The sequence below is a fragment of the Falco biarmicus genome, chromosome 10 (genome assembly GCF_023638135.1).
Source record: "Falco biarmicus isolate bFalBia1 chromosome 10, bFalBia1.pri, whole genome shotgun sequence".
In the NCBI taxonomy this organism is placed as follows: Eukaryota; Metazoa; Chordata; class Aves; order Falconiformes; family Falconidae; genus Falco; species Falco biarmicus.
The window spans coordinates 5,477,719-5,494,026 of record NC_079297.1 but is presented as its reverse complement, the minus strand read 5'-3'; the positions used below and the strand labels follow the sequence as shown (position 1 = coordinate 5,494,026).

At 45.7% G+C, this 16,308-nt stretch overlaps 1 protein-coding gene across 3 annotated transcripts; it reads left to right on the top strand.

Annotated features, from left to right (window-relative positions):
* Positions 1-68: 68 nt before the first annotated feature.
* GHRH (growth hormone releasing hormone) lies at positions 69-13,870 on the top strand. 3 transcript variants are annotated; one of them, XM_056353596.1, is made up of 5 exons: positions 10,124-10,223; positions 11,008-11,139; positions 11,806-11,910; positions 12,512-12,649; positions 12,988-13,870. In XM_056353596.1, the coding sequence occupies exons 1-5, from the start codon at positions 10,144-10,146 to the stop codon at positions 13,049-13,051; spliced, it is 519 nt and encodes a 172-aa protein (XP_056209571.1). In that variant the 5' UTR covers positions 10,124-10,143; the 3' UTR covers positions 13,052-13,870. The 3 variants fall into 3 exon arrangements, 1 of the variants encoding a protein (XP_056209571.1); XR_008824232.1 differs by adding an exon at positions 69-6,898 and having other exon boundaries at positions 10,124-11,139; positions 11,806-12,649; XR_008824231.1 differs by adding an exon at positions 69-6,898 and having other exon boundaries at positions 10,124-12,649.
* Positions 13,871-16,308: the final 2,438 nt, after the last annotated feature.

The window sequence follows — 16,308 nt, the reverse complement described above, 5'->3', positions numbered from 1 at the left end:
CCCAGGCCTTTAGGCCTCAGGGTTAATGCACTCGCCCCCTAAATCTGTGCTAGCATTTTAATCCTCACCATCAATAGTGTGGCCTTGCAGTCCTGGCGGGCTTCTCTTTATCCGAGAGGTTTTGATCAGCTCCCTTGATGTGCCCTGGCCGCAACAATTAAAAGACGTGTGCTTCTGGCTCTGCTCTTGCAGGGGATTTTTTGTTTATTTTTAATGTCCTGATTCAGTATCCAGCTCTGAAATGAAGATGTCTTGATAAGATGACTTACAAAGGGAAAAATTGCTTGTGCTCTGTTTTCCTTGCTTGTGGTATTTAAAGAATCTGATTTGTTTTGCCCTTTTCTTAACCCTAAAATATCAGTAGCGCCAGGTTTTGCTGCAGAGCTGTATTATCAGAGAGCCTAAATAATCTGGGGAAAACCTAATCGGTTGCTTATCTACTGACAGAGGAAGGTATGGCATTTGTAATAAAAGGATTTTCTAGGCTGTTACCAAGCATTTGAATTAAATGGGTATTAATGAAAACAATTTCAAAGGTTTTGAGCAATTGGATTAAAAACCTTTCATCTTTTGTAGTGCAGAAGACTTTACAGACAACTGGAGAATTTGCACGGCTGTGAGTTGCAGAGGCCAGAGACACTTGTACAAAGAAATTCTTTTAGCATAAAAATCCCAAGAAAAAAAAAATCACTCTTAAATAATTACCAGAGCTTTCACTGCCCCTGGTGAGTGGCTGTACCAGCTGTGGAATAAATGCAGAGCTCAGGCAAGGTGGTAAATTCTGCCCTTTCAACTCCCAAACACTGACTATTTAGGACACAAAAACACTGAGAAGGGAGAAATAATTCATGTGAATGTCAGGAGAGATCCTATCAGCATGGGTTAATCGAACAGATTAAATTCTTCCCAATACTACCAGTGCACTAAATTTGGTGGTGCTGCTGTCACACCTTCTCATGAGCTCTCATCCTTGTGGTTTGAAGTTTGCAGGCAAAGGGGAAAATACACACTTAGATTGCAACCAATACCGTACATTTTCTTTCCTTCTCCTCGTCTCCCCCAACAGAAATGGCGCTACTTATTCTAAGCAGAAGTAGGTAGGTGAAATTGCAGCTTTTATACAGCTCCTACCCATTCCCTTTACCACTGTCCTGCCCTGAGACCATCAAACACTTGCACAGTAACGCCTGGCTCTGCGCAGAGACACTCAGCCTTTGAACCACAAGCAGGTGGTGCCATTAGCCCGCTTTGGCTGCGTGCCTTTCACCAGCACCACACTGACCCATTTGTTTCAGCTGATTGTGAAACGATAAAAAAGGAAGTTCTTTATAAAAACAGGGAAGATTTTTCCAAAGCCTGCAAGATGTGACTGGGTTTCAAAGCTAAAATTGATTCAACAAGTGGAAATGGCAATTTTGTCAGCACTCAGTTCTAAGTAGAGTCAGAGCTCGGGCATGAACTCTTTCTTCAAACCATCCTTAGCTTTTTAGTTCTTTCTACATTTCTTCTTTGGTTTGCAAAGCAATATTTCCTGCATGTCTTTTCAGTGAGACCCATTTATTACCACTCATCGTACATGTACAACATCCTTGTGCACCAAGGTCTTTTCATGCTCAGGTTGCATATTATTATTCAGCCAGGAAAAAATTAGTAACAACTGCTTTCATTTTTCAACCCTTACTGGAAATGTGGCCTTCCTCATTCCCTCTCCATAAATTACATTTTACCTTCTCAATAGCAGTAACACATTTCACTCAAATGCTGTTTTTTTATCAGAAGCCTTCAAAGCACTTTCCCAAGTTGAGCAGCAATAGCAGCATTTGGATTCTGATGGGAAACCAAGTCACAGAAAATAGACCAACACCCAGCCTGCCCTGATGGGAAGGGATGTCATTGAGGTAGTCACTAGAGCCCTTTGAGTAGAGGGCGGGCGTTCACAGACCCCTTCCTACACTGCCTTTCCCTCCCAGAGTATAAAGGTCTCAGTGCTTCCAAAAATCAGGAGTAGAATCCTCAAGTGGGGCACCAGCACCCAGGAATTGGCAGCTGAAGGACCTGGTCACTGCTAGTTGGTGGCAGGGTGAGGGTTGAAGCCGGCTCTCATTGTTCATTGATTCTGGCTACAATATGCTGTGCAACCTTCTAGCCAAGGCTCCTTTACTAACTGAAATGAGAGTGGTAAGAGCAAAGATGAACTTCTTAATTACTGAGGTTCACTGCTGGCATCTGAGCTGTCTGCCAGGGTTGGGAGAAGGAGATGGTATTTAGAGAGCCAGAAATTCAGGAACCAGTAACTCTCAAGCCTACAGCTGAGTGTAACATGATGACGTCTGGCTGAAACTCTTGGCAGTTCACCCGCACGATGCTGAAATGCTCCAGCAGCTCTGGTAGGAAATAAACAGAGCCAGACAGGTATGGGCTCTATAAATGGATCTCACCCACAGAGCTCATCAGGCTCCTGACAGATACACATCATGCAGGCCACTGTCATTTGTTCTATTGTAGTCTCAGTGATACGTTAACATTTGAAGATTAAGTAGGCTTTTCAAGCAGGCTTTTAACACTATGAGACAGTCCTTTCTGATAGCTCTTCTTGCACATTTTGAATTACTGATTTATTTTGTCTGTTTTAATCTGATCCCTTGCTTCAGGCTCATTCTTATAGTGCAAACTGTGCTCTCATCCAGAGGGACTCCTTCCTTCAGATTATTTTGATAAATGTCTGTATTCACCTTCCTACCAACCTGGATTCCTCAAGGGAAAATTAGCTCCAGGAAATCTATTGATGTTCAAAGAATTGAGCCAGGAGGATCTGAAGATCCAAATCCCAGCACTTTATCCTTCCAAGGTGGAGAAACCAAGTCTATATGATTTTCTAATGGCAAGCCTCCCCACACCTGCTGGGTTCAAATTTTGGGTCCTCTGCTTCCTCTTTAAACTGTCAACACTGGCCAAATCTCATCTTTCTCATCTCATTTTTGTTTGCTTGCCTTCCACAGAAATGACTGCATTTTTGCAAAGAACTTAGGAATGCAGTTACTTTGTATGCACCAGTAACGGACAATGCAAATGACTGATGATCAACTTAATTACAACGTGCCTTAGTTTTGCCACTTGGGATAAGACATTTGAAGCAAAATATGTCCCAGCCTACCTCTAAGATGGCAAACCTATGCAAAAAATATAACCTTAGGCAGTTCTGTTTAATTTACCATTAGGACATATGTGATGTTAGTCACCACCACATCTCTCAAGTAAACGAAAACCAGTGAGAACAGTTGTGTGGGGCTCTCTCAGGAGTGGTGGAGTTTGGAGAAGCTGGGGACCAACATCCACTGTCTGTGCCATTTTTGAGAAGCGCAGAAAAGCTTTTGATAGCTGAGAATACAGGATGGGGTTTTTTTTGCCATTTGCTGAGCTCTTACTGTCATTAGTTTCAACCTCACAAGGTGAGCAGGACCATTTCACATGCTGCTCAGCTTATCTGAAGCTGTATGTTGTGCACCTGGAATAGACAGGGGCAATTTTTTAAAGCATGGCATGGAGACCGGAGGAGGTAAAGCTAAGAGGAAATCAATATCTGGGAAATTACTGCAGGATCCTAACACTGTGTCCTTTGTCAGTGAAGGATTGGCACTGAATAAAAGTAGCTGGCATGTGCTTCACCCAAGGACCCTAGGGAGGTTGGGTCCACATGGATGTGGCTCCAAAGCTGGGCAGTTCCAGCTGCAGAAGGACCTGTGGCAGCTCGTACCTGGCTGTAGGCTCCATCAGGCTTGCACTGGTGTAGGCTTGGGTTTAGAGGGCAAATAGACAGTTACCCACGGCGCGGTGCTAACCTGAAGCGATGATCTGTGGGAGGTAATTTGAGGGTTACACACCTCTGGTTTGGGAGCCAATGGATGTTGACACCACTAGCTGTGGTAGCGAGAGGTGGGGAGGAACTGGGAAGGTTCTAGGGACAAACCAAGGGATTTTTATGGGCCCCTTCCAACCTGAGATATTCTATGATTCTACATTTTGAAGAGAAAAAGCCATTCATTTTGCAAAAGCTTGTTATGCCAAATTATTACTGATATTACCCCTAAAATCAATGCCACTGATAAGCACAGAGCAGCTCTCAGGCTGTGGAGTGCAGAACTGAAGCAAGAGCATGCAGGGGGTACCAGCTCCACCTGTGTGACTACTCTACTAAAAAAAAATGACCACGAGAACAAAGACCATAGTTTCCAGCTCCAAAGATGCACTGCAACACAACACAGATGGATGCAAAACTGGCTCCAAACAACACTGGATCCTGTCACAGTCTGTGGCATCTTCATTCAGAGATGTTAGCAGCCAGAGCATCCATCGTGGGACTCAAGCTGAGGCTAACTGCTGGCAGTAGCAGGGATCACAGCCATTCCTGCTGCAGCAGAAGTAGCCTCGGTAGCCAGAAGGAGAGCTCAAAGAGTCTGGTAGAGGAGCTCCACAAATGACCCTTCTGGGTCCTATGAAGACATGAAGGTTTTGACTAAAGCTGGGACAGGAAATCCCAAGGACAGAAAAGCTGCTCTATTTCAGAACTCCTAAGCTGGATACACCCAACAGAGCTTGGAGGGTTTTTTAGAAATTTCTGCTGCCTCTCATAATTAATCTGAAGTCATGAAGACAGCTTGTTGTTGTGTGAGCCTTGCTGGATCCAGCTGTGAATGACAGAAACCCAATCCAGGCAGTGCAAAGAAACCCTGAGGACGATGAAGCTTTAGAGACCCTTCTTTGAAAGCAGCCCACTTGAGATACGAACACAGATCACAGCCCTCCTAATCCAAGCTAGGCAGCAGGCAGCTATAAACAAGTCAATTACAGACTGATTCTCCTTGATCTGAGAGATACTGCCCCGTATCTTACAGCAGCTCTGTGTAAGGCAAAGGGCCAGGCGGACAGAGAATTATCTCAAAACCACACTGTAGAATGAAATTACCTTGATATAGTGTTGGCTCTCAACTGGTTTAACAACATGGTCTGATTCATCTGTTCAGCCAGTGTAGCACCAAGACAGTGGAAGAAAAACGTCATGCTGAAAAATTGGTGCAACCAGCCTCACACATGAGAGAACATGAGCAGATTGTTTCAAAAAAGCAAACAAAAATCCCTTTCCAGTTTGCAGAGACAGTGTGCAGCTGTGTGAACCGGTACATGGATTTTGGAAAACCTGCTCTGTGCTACCCAGAAATCTGCTTCTCCAGTGTTCATGAGTAGATGATACAAATTATGTACCTTCCTGATTTGCACAGCAGATCCTCTCCCCATGAACAGGCTAGTGCTGTTTCTTTTTACAACTGGAAGAAGGCAGTAGTTCTTGCTTCTCTTCACATTGTTGTTCTGTTTCTGGATTCCACTGCAAGGGCCCTGGTCAGCTCAAGCTCCTGCTTTGGTCCATTCAATCATTGTTCATGATTTCTCTGTGGAGTGGCCTGGTTCTGATTTGATACCAAAGGGAATGTGAGCCCTTGGAGCACTCAAAGCCGGGAGAGCCCAAAGGCATCGGTGTACATCTGTCTAGGTATACAGCGACTGTTATTTAACACCAGAGTCATTCAGCATGCCAGGCTCACTCAAGCCTTTCCGACTGTTGGGTTATTGCTTACTGAGAGCCTACGGTGTGGAAGGAGGATATTGCTTGATAAAGGAGTGAGCCATAATCACAGTGCTGATTTCTCACCTCAGCAAGAAGCAAAGGGGCAATGGCAGAGTCAGACCAGCCCTGAATGCTTCAGACTGCCTGCACATGCAGGTACCCACGTGCACACCAGATGCACTTGTCCTTCCCTACAATCCATCTCTGCCACCAATAGCTGCGATGAGCCCTCCAGTGCAAGGGGAAAGTATTCCGCAGCAGGCAGGTATGTGTCATCTCATCTGCTGAAACTTCCCCCCAGCAACGAGTTACACAAGCCCCAACGGATCCCCATCAATTCTGGGCATTATAAAGTCAATATGAAAAATCTTGCAGGTGGAGCTCATGCTGGCACCTCATTTTTAACTCCTCTGAACTGTCCTGGTCTTCTGGGCACCAAGGCTATGTGTTCTTTTTAATGGGGCTTTCATATACCTTGTTCCAGGAATGAAAACAGCTGCCAGTGCATGCAGCACCCCAGGGAAGACCCTTGCCTTTTTCCAGAGCACATGAACGGAGCGGAGCTCTCCAGCTGCTCTGTGTGCTTGATATGAAGCTGTGATATTTGCAAGGGACTGAAGCATGAACTGCCCTGCTAATGCTAGCAGGTGTGAGTAACAAAGGAGAAGGAGGAAAAGGCTGATAATCAAAGAAAATAGCAAAAAGACAAATCTTCCTGAGCAGGCAGTGTGAGGAAGTATTAATGGTTAACTCTCATTGTGGAGCAGGAGGAAAAAATGCAATTGCAAAGAGAAAGTTTACCTTGCAAAGCAAATTTGTCATTTACTCTGCCAGATTCATTATTATTTGCTCTTCATTCTTTGAACAATAGAGAAGGCATGCAAATGACCCTCGACTACAGGCATAACCCTCTCCCTGCAACCTCCCTGCCTTCGTCCTTGCACACACAAAAAAAGAGGATGCTAAACACACGCTTTGAAATTCAGGAGGATAATTGATTCTCTGACGTGTAGAAGCCCACAGGATTCCTGAGGGAGCCACAGGTATATAAGGAGGAGTTGCACCTCCCCAGCAGCCAGAGGACAGCTGGGGGGAGATCCGAGAGTGTCCTCCCTGCTCAGCACACATCCCGGGTCCTGCCCAGGCACTGCACGGAGGGGACGAACCCAGCAGGGCTCACAAAAGCAGCTCTGGAGAGGAAGAAGTTGTATTCACAACAGGGGAAGGAAACACCTGGGCAGGAGCCGATCGAGGAAACGCTTGTTTTCTAAGGGAACGGTAAGTGTAAGTCTCTGTATGTGCATTTAACAAGATAACGCCTACTTGGAAATTGGAAACAATTAAAATACACTGAAATGCAATCAAAACTGGCATCAGTAATTAGCTTTGCCAGGTATGATATCCTTTGTACCATACAAGATTTTTTTGTACCAAGTATAGATGGAAACAATAATCAAACTACAGGATAAATGCAAACCAATAGAACTGTAATATAGATAAGCCTTGTAAAAACATGTTAGATGTTTACTAGCTGTAGCACAGTTTTCCTCTTTTACTGTAACTGATGAGAGTTCCTTTCCCCTGGAAAACGAACGCTGTTTTACTCACCTGTCAATAAAACTGTGTTTCAGCCAAACCAAAGTGTGAGGAGAAATGCAACGGTAAGGCATTTAAAAGGATTTCTGCTTTTCTAATGTAGTATTTCATAGTACAAAAGTCTGAACTTTATAAAACAGCAGGCATGTTAAAAGCTTCGTTTCATCGACATAGTGGTATTTTTAAGACTGACCAGGTTAAGGTTTCAGAAACAGTAAGGGGTAGTTACCCCATCTCTCCAACATCATTTTCACAATGCTGCTGTTAGCATTGCATAGGATGGAATGAAGCTGTTATGCTTTATATCTGCAGGAATGGTGCTAAAAGCTCTTCATCTTAAGGGGTATTTATTTATTTTTATTTTTTTTTTCACATGCTGCCAGAATGGAAAGTAAGGTGTCCTTCATCTCAGGAGAATTTCAAAGGTGACAAGGTTTTGCAGAGCTGTCAAGCTGCCTGTATGCAGGGTGACACTTCAATTCACCCCAGCTTCTCCTCTGAAATAGCAGACACTTCTGGGAAGGGGTGTAGGACTTTGTGTCTCCCTTTTTCCCTTGGAAATGAATTACCCAACAAGATGAGAAGTGAACTCCAGTTATGGAGAAGACAGAGAAGACAAAGCAAGACAGGGGAAGCAAGGCAAAGCCAGAAACAAAAAAAAAAATATTGCAAAGAAACTAAGAGTAGAGAAAGAAAAATAAATCTCAAAGGAACAAAAAATGATTCCAGAGAAAACCCTAGCATTCAAAGAGAAACCAGATACAGAAAGAAAGTGGTAATCAGCGCTGTATCCTAGGAAGAAAAAAGGGAAGCAGACAATGTTGGGCTAGGTTTTCATTTACATTGATACTTGAACTTCTCAGCTCACATAGTAGCTTTCCTGGTACTGATTATATCTCCTGGTTGACACTTCCTATAGATGGTGATGCCACAGTCTCCTGGTACCCCCTGACAGATGCTTTAGATCATTTCCTCTATCTAGAAAGACCTGATTTGGGATTTGTCTTGGAGATATTTAGGGGAGAGGCACAAAACAGGCATGCTTTTTCAAGTTCAAATGAACAAGGAAAAAAGCAAGCAGGAAATTTGCTCTAAAACAAGAAGTCCTGGGAGTCTCCCAGTCACTTTTTTGCTTCTTCTGAGCATTCCTCCACTCTCTGGGGGGCCAGAGTGATTCTCTAAGAGACCAGATCTTGGGAGGTAGGGATGCCACACAAGAAGCTCTGCTGGAGCTAGGAGCAATAGTGCTGCTCCCAGGGGAACAGGTGGGGAAGCTGCTGGTCCCCCAGCTGGAAGCATGAGCAGCTGGAAACAGGGACAGGGCTGAGAATAAGTTTGTGATAAGAAATGTCATTTCTTAGTGCACCACCTTTTCCCTTGTCTGTCCATGCACTTTTGCCACTGCCACTAATTCTGTTAACTTCCACAGTATCAAGATTGGACCCCCTTGAAGACCACCGGCCCTTAATTAGCCTTCCCCTCACTATCCTGATCTACAGTCAGGAGAGTGGGCAGCTCTGTCCCAGCAGTGAATCACAGCTCACTGCTGATGTTTTTCATCAGAAAGGGCCCCCTCCTACCATCACCGTCAGTAAAAGTCACTGCTTGGAAAGTTCGGTTAGGCAATTAGAAGCCCAACCAAACGCTTTCCATGTGAAAACTGCTCTTTTTGCAACAAAGTATTGTTATACATTTGGAAGGAAGGGGTTTTTTTACCTCTTACGGAGATCAAACGTCTTTCTGCTCTTCTCTTGTGTAAAATAAGACAGGGAACGGGGAAACTTGGTATTTTAAAGATTTATATCCATATTCTTAAGGAATCTTTTTTTGAGCAAAAGATCAATTGCTCTGAATCAAAACCCAGGAAGAGCATTCACTGAAATACCCTCCTACTGTCCTTTGCTTCCAATGACAAAAGCATCGCATTCGGCTCCGGAGGGTGTGCGACCTCAGACGACTCTGTCCTGAATCATTCACAGCACTTCAGCCAGCAGCAGGACACGAAGCACCACAGCGGCTGTTGGAGGGCAGACACGCACGGCTCGAGCCTGTCTCGCCTCCCACCAAAGCCAGTGCTCAGAGCTGCGTAGGCGCTGACGGGGGGGCTCCTCTCAACACAGCAGCAGTTCAGCTCTCCCAAAGGGATGTATTTTGGTCCATTCCCTCTTCTACCCAAGCATGACGACTGAAGGAATGGTCTGTGTTTCATATGGCTAACCAAGCTCAGCACTGCTGCCTTTGATAAATGGGTTTGCCAGGGTAACCTCTGGGCCAGTACTACCCCTCTGCTCAGGAATTTTATTTGGACTTTCCTATTTCTCCCTGAGCTCTGGATGCCCACAAGACATCCCAGTCAGTTTTTATGCACGCATCTGTGCTGTACAGCCATGTGAGCAAGTACACGTCCCCGGGACAGCGGAGGGCAGGAGAGGTCCCAGGGGCTGGTTGCAGATGGTCCCATGCAGGCAGCAAGGCTGCTTTTGGCAGCCCCTGCTAACTGCTGCCCTCCAGCACCCAGGTGCTTTTACAGCCCATGCAGCAGTCCCTGGGGCTCAACCCAGCCTCAGAGCTCTCCTTCAACCACAGCAGCAGGACAGGTCAACAACAGGGTCCCACAGCGTGAAACCCTGCCAACCAGCCCTGCCTCCCAACCCAAGGGAGACAGCAGCTCCCTGAGGGGTCACACGCAGCCACTGCCTCCAGGAACCGCACTCCCTGAGGAAGACTCTGCCACATCAAGATACCTCTGCATTGGGAAACACCATAACCACAAACATGGAGGCATGTTCCCAGTCCCTTGGTGCTGATAAGTGAGCAGGGGGACCAAGTGCACAGAGGTGCCACCTGGGCTTTTCTCCTGGCCTGGAGCACCTCACTGCCGCTGACTCAGACTGCTCTGTGTTTCAGGTGACTCCAAAGGGTGGAAGATGCTGGATAAGGCTGCCCTGCTCCTGTTCTTGCATTTAGTTTCATGCTCCATCTCCCCTCCTCTCTACCCAGCTCTCAGGTAAGCTGCTGAGTGTTTTATCCACGCTCTCGGTTCCTACCTCTTCTCTGACCTTGTGCAATATAAGCACTTGCCAAATTAAGGTTGCCAGCACTTCTGAAAGCCAGATGAACCGTATGTGCATTGCTAAGCCTAGTTCTTTGCCCTGGCTTAATTTTTTGGGTACATTGCTAGCCTAGGAGTGGTTTCTGAAGGCAGGCACCTGACAGAATATTTCAGCCCAAACAGTTGGTTTTATAATTGAATGTTGGGTTCTATAAAGGGAAATATGACAATCTTCAGAGCAGGCAGCACCTCCAGCTCCATCACTGATTTGTGCTGGCAGGCCACCTGCATTGAAGTCAGAACTGCAGATATTCTAGTACATGAACTCAACAGCTGCCTATTAATATTTCAAGCATTTCCTTGTCAGCTGTTAGAAGTTGTAATATTACTTCATACCACTACAAATCGATGGAAATACAAAACTGAGCATTGGGTTCTATAATGTGGATTTGCAACGTCACATAGAAAATTCTTTAGCCCTGTGCCAAAGCCGTGGCATAACGATACCAGAATTGCCGAGGATGCCTGAGGATGCTGGAAGCTCAGCAAGAGGCAAGTATGTTTGAGGCAGGACACTTTCTAGCTGGGGAGAGCGATGGACAACATTTGCATTACTGATGAGATGGAGATGACAAAAGGAGAAAGAAAAAGCAAGCGTAGAGGGTGCAGTGGTCAAGAAGACTGATCCCCGACTGGCAATTGAGCACATCTTGTAGTATGCCCTGGGTTTGTCTTGCAGGTACAGTCCAGGGCTGGTTGCTGGCAAGGCTGTGAACTTCCAGCTACAGCACAGCAGCCCGCTGCAGAGCCATAACCCCTTGGCAGAGGAACAAGAGGAGGAGGGTTTGTTAACAGAACCCACTGAGAAAAGGTTTGTACCTCACCTCTCGGCCCCGCTGCAGCACGAGTACACCGGTTACAATCTTCCCCCATCCCAGGAGCAGACCAGCAGGTCACTTAGTCCCACCAGAACCACAAAGTCCAGGCTCCAGGAGGGGAACTCAGCTGAGCCCTGCAACCAGAGCAGAAGGCTGGGACCATGCCAGATCTCATGGCCTGTGCTTCCCTTACCGTGGAGGGTACCCTTCTGGGAGCCTGGGTCTAACCACAGGCTAGAGACCTGCTGGAGGCTCCTGTCACCCTGCCGCAGACACAGCCCTCCCGGGGGGTGACAGTGCTGCTGCAAAGCACAGAAATGTCCCAGCCCCAGCGCTGCCCACTCCCATCCTGTGGTCCTCCTCCTCCCTTCCACTGGTTCTCTGACCTCATCTCTAGCTTGCAGGCACTTCTCCTTACTTGTTTTAGTGTGGGTAAACAGATTAACAGACATTTTATTTTGCTTGCTGCTTCCACATCAAGACTGAACTCCCTCAAATCCTTTTTACCCTCCAACAACTAACAGTCCAATACCGAAAGGCATTTGCTATAGTTATCTGCCCCCGATATCAGCAGTACCACATCCGAAACACCCATTTCTCACCTAGAAGGTTCATCACTAGCTCTGAGAGCACACCCTATGCTTGTCTTTCATCCCCAGGATGCAGCGCCACGCTGATGCCATATTCACTGACAACTACCGGAAATTCCTGGGGCAGATTTCCGCCCGCAAATTCTTACAGACCATCATTGGCAAGCGGCTTGGGTAAGCCACAGCGTTTTGCTGTCCTAGGGCTAACGTTTTCACACTGGGCAGTTTCTTCCATGCGTGTGGCAGAAATGGCTGCCTTCCCCTGCAACAGAAGCAATCTCTCCTGCTGTCCCACATCCCAAAGGGCACCCTGCATCCCTGTCTCAGATCCCCCTAATCACAACTGTCGTTAAGCAGCCTAATTAATCCTTTCCTCTAAGGCTGTAAGTATCAGATCAGCTGAGAGCTCAGCATAATATCAACAAGCAATAATATTTGCAAATAATAGTTGTGATGATCATTCAGTGGTAGGGAACAGTTATCCCTGGTCTAGTTTGAACACAGAAAACAGCCTCTCCACTAACACTTGGGTAGCTTTGGCTAGATAGATCAGTGACTGCCACCGAGACCAACTAGTCAGATGTGAGCCAGCTCCAATCCCTCTTCTAACACAGCAGAAATACAGCTGATCAGTTTCTTACTGAAACCGAGTAGAATGGCCCTAGGCTTAGACCCAGCAGGTTCTCTTGCAGTGCTGCTCAGCCTGAGCCATGCTTTGAGTGAGAGGCTAAAAAGCATCTCTGAAACAAAGATGTTTCTCATCTTTGCATAACAGGAGCGGTGAGAACAGCCCAGCAGAAGGGGTGCATGAATTTCTGACAAGGCGCCAGTCTGACAGCATCCTGATGGACAGCCGCTACCACCAACAGACGGTACTAAGGGACTTCCTGGGAGCCATTCTGCAGAATCAAAGGTAGGTGGGAATCAGTTCATTATCTGCTCAACCACAGGAATAAGACAAGGTCCTTATTGCTGTCTGGCTTCCAGATGTGAAGCTACTGGATCAAGTATCATCTTTCAGGTATACTCAGGGAAAGAATAAAGCTCCTAGCTGACCCCAGAACCCAGCCCTTCCCTAACGTGGGCAAGTGGGGTGCAAATAAGGAACAGCCTGTCCTGAGCCAGCCAGCACCACACAGCAGTCCATCACTGTGCTGTCTTCTCAAGCCCATAATTCAGTAAACAAGTAGAGGAAAAAAAGGATTTATCTCTCAATCTCAATTACGCCATCACCGTTCTCTTCTTTCACAGGCCTCAGGACATCACCAGCAGTCGGTTAAAAGGCCTTCCTGGCACCCTGGCTAAGCTCATGTAAATACTTCTCCCTTTTTCATCTCCCCATGCTCTGGTGAGTAACATTCCCTGCTTAATTCTGTACATAACACACTGCTACTGCACTGCTCAAGTGGTTTGAAGACTCTTCTTCAGCAAAGTCAGCTCCCACTGCTGTCCATGAAAAGGGGTGCTTGCTGCAATTTAAGAGGAAAAAAAACTTCCAATCAAATTTGCCAAGTACCTAAAGTCCTGTTAGTCTGAGCAGATAAGACCACGAGTGTTATGAAGCTGCACATGGATGTCTGGGAACAGGCTTGCAGCCACCAAAAGCAGCCTGTAAAGCCATCTGAGACAGTAAGCCTGAATGCCTAAGCTAGGCTAAAGGCAGGTAAAAGTCTTCCTCCAGGAGAAGAACCTGCCTCTAGGTCTCTGAGACATTTCAGGTTTTCCCTGTGCTGAATAGGAGAGGAAGTCTTACTGTTTTCAGTACCCCTCAGTCCTCAAAGTGGTCACTTGGAACTTAAATTACGCTCTGAATCTCACCAGCCCTGGGGGACTGGGGTCCATCCTTGGGAATACCTTCACTCGTACAAACATCAGTTGCCCTGTTTGAACTAACCTCATCTTGCTCCTCTGTCCGTACACATTAAGCCAGTCCAACCATAGCCAGCACAGTATAAAGGGGTGTGGAGAGACCTGTGTGCATACTGAAAAAAAAGGAGGCTGGGGAGCAGGGGAAGATCAGAACTTCACATAAATTGTGTCTATAGATTCAGCTGGGAGAGCACAGCATTTCAGCATTTCTCTTACCATGCTTAACTCTGTTACCTTTCCACAAATAAGGTCAGCTAGGAAAAACCTCCAAAGAATGAAAAACCTTCTGTGCGTGCCCACAAAGTTTTCTAATAATTCTCTTTTCCTCCTGCTTCTTTCCAGAATAACTCAGAGCTCATGGACCTAACTGTACAGTAAGCCCTTCACAGCAATCAAGACATTCCCAGATGCGAGCAGCTAGAAACTGATGCATACACTCCTCAGATCTGTTCAAAGGAACGCAGTTCTGATGCACTACTTAATTTACTTCATTCTTTACCATTTAACTGCCCACTCTAAATACTGGTCTGTGTACTGAACCAGAAAAAAAATACCTCCGTGGTTTAACCTCAGGCTGCTTTGCATACAAAGACTAAACCAACCAGTAAACTTGTAATCCTGGGGACATATTGTCTACTAATTAAGGCTTTCAAATCACGAAGCGTAGCAAAATTTCTGCCAAGTCATCATTCCGTTTGAGGGCCTGATTAGTAAACATGAGGCCACTAAAAGGCACCTTTAGGCAACTTTGTAAATTGATTACAGTCTGCTCTAAATAGATGCTGATGGCACAACCACACACAGAGCTCGGATCGGGATAAGGTAAGACGTGAATCCACACACCTGCCACCCATTAGAAATGCCGCTGTGGGCTGCTGCTGTCTAGCTCCTTGATACAGAGCCCTGGCAGCAAAACTGAACTCTAAAAAGCTCAGCTACAGTTACTGCTCAGCTTTGAGGTGTTCAAACTGAAGCCACAGCTCTGCAAGAGTTAAAGGAGATCCCTGAGCATCAAATTGTGCTGTCACTATGTTTCAATTCAATGTGCCATCCAGTGGACTCCACCATGGATAGTTACAACTGTAAATGTTTTCAAAGAAATTATTAACCCAGTGATCTCATACAGATATTTCCTTTCCTGTCACCCCAGTTCTCCTATTGTCTGTGTAATAATTATGTCTTCAGAAATGTAAATAACGTCAGGATGGGGGCTGCTTTCCCCTCGTTAGCAGGAAATAAAAGTTGTTCTAAATAAACCTGTCCAACAGCAGGTCAAGATGGCTCTTTGTCTCTTGAGACGTTTCTTGATTCTGGGCCCAGAATGGAAGATTTCACTCAGTCAGCGGCCAAGGGCACTGCAGATGACCCAGAGCTGTGCTACTGAAGGCACCAGGTCCAGCACCAGTGATTCGATACCAGGTCAGAAATACAGTGGCATGCAAAACATATATTAAGGCCTCTGGAATCATCCCTCCTTGCACCTGAACAATTCCTTGATAGTCTGCAGTAGATACCGTCTCATTTTTCCTCAGGTGACCATGTTTCAGGATGGTAGGTTTCAGTATACATGGAAATTAATCCATACTTGCACTGAATCCTTACATTCTCCCTGTTCAGTTTTTACAGTTCCAGCACTATGACAGTATTGCTAACCGCCCAGCACGATGGGAAGCATCAAGGGGATGTTGAAGGAGATCAGGGAAGCTGTGACAGCACCAAGGGCACTAATGAGCAATCTGTTACTCTTCTGCAGGCAGGCAGCTGTCACAGTGAGACACAAGCCGTTCTTCTGCTTCACAGCACAGCTGGACAGAGAACCCGCAAAAGAAAAAACAACCCAAGTAGGCCTGGTTCAAATTATGTTTGTAAACCTGTGCTGTAACAACTAACGCACTTGAAGCCATTAGGACTTACTTGCTCCAAGGAAAGGAAATATAAAAAACAAAGCAGCTTCCTAAAGTAGTAGGTAAACATGACAGCAAAAATAATTACAATTCTGTTAAGTGGCATAAAAGTCATATGCAAACACTAGATTGGATACTCCCAATAAAATGAAAAGACCTATCAAAAAACACTTTGGAAAGACCTAAGTCTGTATGATGAACAGCTGGGTGAGGGCAGCTATTTGAAATAAAAGGGAGTCCTTTGGAAGTTCAGTTGGCATCGAAGTGAGGAAACAAATTCTCAAGACTCTGGGAGGTTAAATATAAAAACAAATAAACCAAACCAGAAAACATCTGAGGAATAAGAGGCCAAAAGAATAAACCCCACCTTTCCTAATGCATAGCCAAGGAGATAGAAAAATCAATAGCAACACACACAGCTTAGAGGAGATACATCACAGTAACGCTCCATGGTTTTTGCATCTGCGCTCTCCATGGATAACATGTCAGGGCTCTACGGGCACAGGGAAATACTGTCCTAGCACGAAGCATTTTTTCAGTAGAAAAAATTAGTTATAAACCAAAGCTGGTAAGTGAGCAAGAACAAAATATCAGGCTCAAAAAACGTCACCAGGGTGAAAATGAATTTCAGGGTAAAATACTACAAATAGTAGTTTAACTATTTCTTGCTTAAAACTTTAGTCCCAGAGGATTCACATGCAGCATGAGATCAGGTTTTTGAAGGAGTGCAGAGGAGGTCAAAGGAATAGTTCATTAAACCTCTACACACCCAGTATAATGTTCACAATGAACAAACGGG